General features: G+C 36.7%; 1 protein-coding gene across 1 annotated transcript; it reads left to right on the top strand.

The window, feature by feature from the left end:
- Positions 1–400: 400 nt before the first annotated feature.
- Positions 401–4,678, top strand: VSX1 (visual system homeobox 1). The gene is made up of 5 exons (XM_069767913.1): positions 401–841; positions 1,450–1,528; positions 1,955–2,078; positions 2,295–2,475; positions 2,751–4,678. Exons 1-5 carry the CDS (start codon positions 460–462, stop codon positions 3,020–3,022), a joined length of 1,038 nt encoding a protein of 345 aa, XP_069624014.1. The 5' UTR covers positions 401–459; the 3' UTR covers positions 3,023–4,678.
- Positions 4,679–7,623: the final 2,945 nt, after the last annotated feature.

The raw sequence follows: 7,623 nt of genomic DNA, 5'->3' as shown, positions 1-7,623 counted from the left end.
AATATCAGTACCCCCTGTTGTGGTCTGGTAGTTATGTGTCAGAATCAATCAGAGGGCAATGAAAAGGAGGGGTTTTAACTCACTGTGTTAGGTCGCTATGCGCCATTCACTATTAGACAAAGGGTCTCCTCAACAGATGTAAAGTTAAGTGAAATCTGTCATCCTGCATAGAATAAAATGACCAAGAGGAGGAGGGAGAAAGAAACAGGAGGTTAGAGCCAGGGAATTTATCGGATTGCAAAGGATAGGGGGGAGTGGGGGTGAATTGGTGCCAATTAATCCTGTGGGATTGAGAGGAAGGTGGAACCATCTCTAAACACGGCAAGGGGCATGTCCAGGAGCTTATTGGAGCTGGGGAGTAACATAAAAACCCCCTGCCTGGCACTGACCTCTTATATCCTTCAGATCAGCCTGGTAGTCAGAAAAGAGAAAGTTAACTTATCCCATATTCATACAGTCATGACTGGGCGAGATGACATCTCAGAGGGCAAATCAAAAGTGAAGATCCTGGCCCCAAGTGCGGGAAATGAGAAATCGGGACGTTTTCATGGACCTGCAATGAGATCCAAAGGCTTTGCTATCACTGACCTGCTTGGTCTAGAAGCGGAGCTACAGCCACCATCAGTCTCTCTTCCCAGCTGTGAAGGTCCAGGTGGAGGTCTTGGTGGGATCTCCATGGCTAATGGCTCGCTGCCCCTTGGGTTGGGGTTCCTGTGTGGTTTTGCCTCTCAACAACCTACTGGGACTACTTGTCTTCTCCCAACTCACATACCATTTCTACAGCCTAGAGCCGATCATCAGTATATCCACAGCTCAGACAAGCACAAGGAAAATATCTCTGGTAACTAAACATTTATTGCATATAAAATATCTACGTATGCCATACTAAAAAGGGCTAAAAATTATGTTACATGTAAACTGTGAATACTATATCATATTACCATTTCTATTTGGGGGAATATAAATAGGAATATGCTTTTTAATGGATTAAAAAAAGTTATTATTCTATCCCCAAAACAAGAAGATGTTCCTACAAGAAGAGTTTTTATGGTTTTATGTTGTAGCCGTTCAGTATGGTCCTTTTAGTGTACGAAACATGTATTTGTTGGTGTGCACTGGTTCCATGTGTGACAGCCGCTTGAGAAAGTGATTGTTGGAGATAAGGAGCCCTGGATCAGAGAGCTGTCCAGCTTGTATGACCTTTCTGTGGTGCTGAATGGCAGGTAGTAAATACATCGTACAACTTTCCCCTTTAGCCTGAACTGAGCTTATGTTACCAGCTAATGAATTGCTGCGTCCATATGTTAAGCACTATAAATATACAGTTGAACATGAAAGAAAATGTACAGTTTTCTGATTTTTTTAAATAATCTATTATTTATTTTGTTCTACTTGTACTGTTTTACTATGCATGGGGAGCAATATTGAAGTCCATCTTTGTATTTCTAGATGATGACAGCCTCCTAGGAGATAAAAGTGATTCGAAGGCATCTGGATCACAAGCAAAAAGAAAGAAGCGAAGACACAGGTGATTTAGATATCTTTACTTTATGACTCACAATGACCACAAATATATAAAAAGTGGTACTTTGGCCTGTAAAAAGATAATATGTTGTATATTGACATTGAAGCAGAACATTTATGACCATTGGTACAGGCTCGTATGGAGTATTATTTTTCATAACCTGTAAAAATAAGATGATTAACAATCATTTTACACTTCAGAAAATGTATAAATTTAGACCCACCTTGAACACCAACACCAGCCGGGCAACTATATACATCAAGAGCAAAACAGTTTAGGATCCAAGCCCAAGGGCCTAACACTAGACCTACTATTTCAAGTTATGGCTTTCTGGTTTATGTTGTCATCAGAGTGATACTGGTGGACTAGAGGGTTATGTATTTTGGCAAATGCTGGCAATGGTCCATAATCATATATCTATATCTGCAGGACTGTATTTACTGCTCATCAGCTGGAGGAATTAGAGAAAGCCTTCAATGAAGCTCATTATCCTGATGTGTATGCCAGAGAAATGTTGGCTCTCAAGACAGAACTGCCCGAGGACAGAATACAGGTAACATATCAGAAACGTTATATATTACTATAACTCCAAATTCCCAGATATGGAGTTCATATGTTATTGTAACAACCAAAAACGGGAGAAGGTGGCAAGACATTTTTGTGGATAATTTTTTATTTAAAGGGCGTAAACATCATTACTATTTTAAAGTGTTTGCTTTGACCATCACTTTTTGTAATGTTGATCACATTCTGCTATTGTGTATTAAAGGTCTGGTTCCAGAACAGGAGGGCTAAGTGGAGAAAGCGTGAGAAGTGTTGGGGCAGGAGCAGTGTTATGGCAGAATATGGGCTGTATGGTGCCATGGTGAGGCACTCCATCCCACTACCTGAGTCCATCATCAACTCGGCAAAGAATGGGCTTGTTGGCTCCTGTGCTCCTTGGCTATTGGGTGAGGAAGCTTTTGCAGTTCATACCGTAAAACCTACTTATATTTATACGGGATAAGTAAGAGCAAATTGTCTCTAAATATTTTCTAAGATTAGACCAAGATTTTGAACACCTTATTTTTAACGCTGAAGCTTTCAATAAAGTTTTCACAAATGGAAATACATACAATTATGAAATAAAGTTCAACAAAATATTTTACCACTTGGTAGCAGGTGTAATGTTTTGCTGATTTTTTTTGGTTTTAATGATCTAAAATATTTTTTTTTTACTTTTTAGGCATGCACAAAAAATCTGTAGACATCACCAGGAAGGCAGATGTGGATGAACAAGCACCAGATATTTACAGGGGGGAACATCATATCGATAATTTATTATCCAGGCCATCAGAGTCCCATAGGAACATACAGGACAGAGGCAATAGTATGGACATATCTGAAGAAAGAGCCATTGACCTCTCAAGCACAGCAAAACAAGAGGCACCATGCAATAAAATAAGGCATGGATCCAGCAGAGACAGTCAAAATGACACCACAGACAGCGAGCACTGAGCTGACTGTTTTTAGGTCAGAGGAGAGAGGCTGGTAATGGGTTGGGAGGGGGCTGGAAAGGGTAAGAACGGCAGGGCCAAATACAATCATGAACAATTATTGCACATGTATTTCAATCAACAATTTCTGAAAACTTTATTGCAGTTTTTTTTTATTTCTTTATCAGAGCATAAGCTAATAGTGTAATTGTGTAAATTATTGACTATTTTCTTAGGTTTTTTATGTATACAAGAATAGGTAATATGTCATTTGGATTCTCTTGTTCAAATCAACTTTTTTTAAATATTTTTTTTTCTATAAATAGGTAATATGGTGGCTACAACAGATGCTTTTGGAGTGTCACCGGGTCAGTACAATAAAATAAATCACCAAAACTCAATGTCATTTTGGTTAAAAAAAATTAGGCTGTGACAAATTCAGCATCATAAATATCATGTTCAAAAAATTTTTTTAAATAAAAAAATTAATATTTACAGATATAACTCACCCCTATTTTGTTAATCAAAAATAACATTTTACCGTTAGGAAATATTTGTTACACAGTATTTAAAATATTCTTCTTTCCTGTGTTTCTAACTGAAAGAGGTTCAAGAAATACTATATATTTCTACACAAATTTTACAGCTTTATTTTTTTATGCTTTTATACAGTACTTCAAACTTTTATTATAAAATTAACAATATGAAAAAAAAGGTATTCTCGTTAAGATAAATTAAATTGAAATCATATGTGTATTAGCATGTTTAAAATAGTTCATTCCATCCATATCTCTAAAAAATGAGACATTAATAACTTTCTATATATTATCGTATGGACATTAAAAAAATTAAAGTTCCAATGAGTTTACTATATTACAAATATTTGTATGCATTAAACAAATCTAAATGATTTATGGATTTTATGATAAAAAACAAAACAAAAAAGTAACAAAAATCGAACTCAGATTTTTAGAATCTAAACCTATATTTTACAGTTTAAATATAGCAATAATAAATATTTTGAGACTGGAAAATATTTTTTTCACAGTTTTGATCTAATTCAAGTTAATGCAAAACATTAAAAACTATTACTTGGGTTCAACATTGTTCGTGTTTTTTTTTTTTTAGCAAAAATGTGTTTTTTGTAACCATTTCTAATCCACATTTATTAACTCCAAAAATCTGTAATATTTTAAATCACTAGGACCAAGGGTTTAAATAAGTGTTTATCCTTGGATGTATCTGCATATGTTAAACATTTAGATGGAAGGTCAACTTTTTATTTAATATTTCAATTTTTGAAAATTGATAAAAATCAACAGCCTTATATATATCCATTGTATATTTTGTATATAAATATAAACTTTTATAAGCTCAGATAGACAAAAAGAGCTTGTTCCTCACTTATCTATGCATAGAACATGAAAAAGGATGTTCAAATTCTCAATAGAAGACGTTTTCTTCTAACAAGAGAATACATTTTGTGAAGAGAGAATAGAAAATGTTTGTAATTATTTGAATTGTCTGTAAATCTGTGTTCTAATGTTCGGCTTGTGTCGCGGCCATTTTATATTTATGTATTGAAGCACTTTGGTAGCCAGGGGTTTTTAAATTTGTTTGTTATATTTTATCATATATTTATTATATACAAACCAATAAAGATTTCTGTATCTTTTAAATCGGTTGTGTGTGTGATTGACATGTGACCAAAAAGGCAAAAACTATGATTGCAAGGTGATACAATAAATTAGAAATGTCTAAGAGCAAGGACAGGCCAGTTGACCATGCCAATAGATTGTACAGTAGAAAGGTTTATTTGTATGGAGGCCATTCATTTTCACTATCGCTTCCAGATATTTTTATTTCAAAACAATTTAAAACAATTCACAAAAAGTATTCTAAGTGCAGATTTCCAGGGTTAAAGGAGCTATCTAGTGAGGTGAGAAATAATTTAATTTTTAAAACTGAAATTACTCTAATAGAATTTACAAATATATTTCAATTATGAACGTTTCTCGGCTGGCCTGACTTCAGTCACTGACCCGTCATCTCCACTTCCGTGTTAATTTAAACATACTTAGAGAGCTTCTTCCCCTCTCAGTGTATTGGCACATGATGTAGCTCGCTGTCTGTCATCTTTAATTCATTAAGCCAGCCCTCTTCTCCACATGACTGAGGCAGAGACCAAGAAGGGGGCTGGGTTGGTTAAAGAACTGAGTCACATAAACCTGTACATCATGTACAAATAAGCAAAAAGGGGCATGAAAAACCCATTAATAGAAATATGTGCACCACTTCTGTATTTTTCACCCACTCCTGGTTTTGGCTTACGAATATTTATGTAAAATACTGACCAAATACTCACCGTGTGAACGTGGCCTAAGACATAAATTAATCTGCTTGGATGGCAAATGGACACTGAAATTGGCGCAACATTGGAGCTTTTTAGAATTAGAGTACCATAATACACTGGCTGAGGCTGCAGATGTAGTGCGTAGAACAAGGGAACATATAGTAGAAGATGTAATCAATCGTGAAGGAACTTGTAGAGATAGTTGTTGAACTCAAACAAATCTTGACTTTTCCGAAGAGTCACTCAAGCATAATGATAAGCATTCAATGAGCCACAAAAACATAGCAGTTCAACTTCAATGAGGCAGACAGGGGGTTGCAGTTTAACAATGAGGCACATATGATTAGCAATACACACAGAAAGGCACAGCACTTAAAGTCATTAGTTGAACATTTGAAATGTAGATAAGCTCTGCAGTTGTGACTTCTCCATAAGACCATTACAGTTTTCAGGGGTTTAAACTGCATTTTCCTTGCACAAACCTCAGTATCTCTCTCAGTTCTCAGTCACAACAATGTGGAGAGACTAATTTCTCCATCTGCCCGGCCTCGTGATCAGCATGCAGTGAGACTCACTCTCCGTCTGCCCTAACGCATGGAGCATGTCGAGCACAGTAAGTATACCTAGCTCAGGGTGCATGTCACAGGTAGCATGTCTAGCGCAAGCACAATAGCACAAGGAGCATATCTAGCGCAGGGTGGATGGCACAAGGACCATTTCTAGCACAGGGAGCATGCCACAGTTAGAATGACTAGTGTACGGAGCATGCCACAAGGATCATGACTAGCACAGGGAGCATGACACAAGGAGCATGCCTAGCGCAAGAAGCATAAGCATGCCACATGGACCATGTATAGCACAGGGAGCATGGCACAAGGAGCATGTCTAGCACAAGGAGCATGCCACAGGTAGCATGTCTAGTGCATTGAGCATGCCACATGGATCATGTCTAGCGCAGGGAGCATGGCACAAGAAACATGTCTAGTGCAGAGAGTTTGGCACAGGGAGCATGTTTAAGCACAGGGAGCTTGCCTTAAGGAACATCTCTAGCACAGGGAGCACTTTGCTCCAGATCATGCCACTGATTTGAGCAAGGTACTTGAACATTTGACCACTTGCGGATGTTGGCGACACCTGCTACTTTGATTTGCATAACCTTTTGGCTTGTCCTTCTTGATATTTCAACTTCAATGTTGAGGATTGCATAATATACAAATATATATAACTATATATAATATGTACACAACATTGAAATTGCAATTGCATACGTATGTATATAAAGTAATATACATACTTATCATGCTAAACGCTATGGCGTTAATCTATGGGCCTTCCTGTCACATCACACTTGGCCCCTCCTGGGACAAAAATTTTTTATATTTTTTTCATATTAAATGGAACCTGTCAGAAAGTTGTTGTGACAGGTTCAAACTAATATCAATGCCAAACTAATATGCTAATATCAATGCCAAACTAGTATGCCAAACTAATATCAAATGTGTTAAGTCTCTGCAATATTGAATAAATCCATACCTTTGTTTTAGCTATCTGTGTTTCCATTTCAGAGAAATTCCCTATCCAGTTTCTATGTGAATGAGCCGCAGGTCCACAGTATTTGGCCCTGCACTTACATCTCTACTGCCTCTCTGCTCTTTCCTCGCCCACCATCGGACCAAAATCACGCAGAAGCGTTATGACTTCTGGAAGAAGCACATAAATAGGAGTGTGCATATGCTGCTCTGGGAATGATGGCTTTTGGAAGGAAAACGTTGATCTAGTTTTTGATCCACAGTTCATGTAGATGTGGTTAAAATCATGCAGTCTTTATTCCAGAAGAATTAAAAATCAGTAGAAAAATTAAAAAACACAAAATACAGGAGACAAACATCCTCTGTGATAGAGGAGTAGTAGGGGGACACAAGAAAATGAGGATACTAGATGTGTTTCGAACGCAACTGCGTTCTTAGACGTGGTTTAATCGCTTCACTCCAAAGCCTGTTTTCACCTTCCTGACCAGGCCAATTTTTTCAATTCTGACCACTGTCACTTTGTGAGGTAATAACTCTCAAACACTTCAATGAATCCCACTGATTCTGAGACTGTTTTTAAATGACATATTGTACTTCATGATAGTGGTAAAAATATTTGATATGACATATTTATTTGTAAAATAAAATTTGAAATTTGGTGAAAATGTTGAAAATTTAGCAATTTTTAATAATTTAATTTTTATGCCCTTAAATCAGAGAGTCATGTCACACAAAATAGTT

The sequence above is a fragment of the Ranitomeya imitator genome, chromosome 5, assembly GCF_032444005.1.
Source record: "Ranitomeya imitator isolate aRanImi1 chromosome 5, aRanImi1.pri, whole genome shotgun sequence".
In the NCBI taxonomy this organism is placed as follows: domain Eukaryota; kingdom Metazoa; phylum Chordata; class Amphibia; order Anura; family Dendrobatidae; genus Ranitomeya; species Ranitomeya imitator.
The sequence above is the reverse complement of the archived record's forward strand: the minus strand, read 5'-3'. Positions and strand labels throughout refer to the sequence as shown.

What these genes read in the sequence shown, in the direction of transcription:
- VSX1 (XM_069767913.1), top strand. Translation starts at nt 460, where the DNA reads ATGACTGGGCGAGATGACATCTCAGAGGGCAAATCAAAAGTGAAGATC. An exon ending in AGAAAGAAGCGAAGACACAG is followed by an intron (nt 1,529 to 1,954) that starts GTGATTTAGATA and finishes CTATATCTGCAG; the next exon opens with GACTGTATTTACTGCTCATC. An exon ending in CTGTGCTCCTTGGCTATTGG is followed by an intron (nt 2,476 to 2,750) that starts GTGAGGAAGCTT and finishes TTTACTTTTTAG; the next exon opens with GCATGCACAAAAAATCTGTA.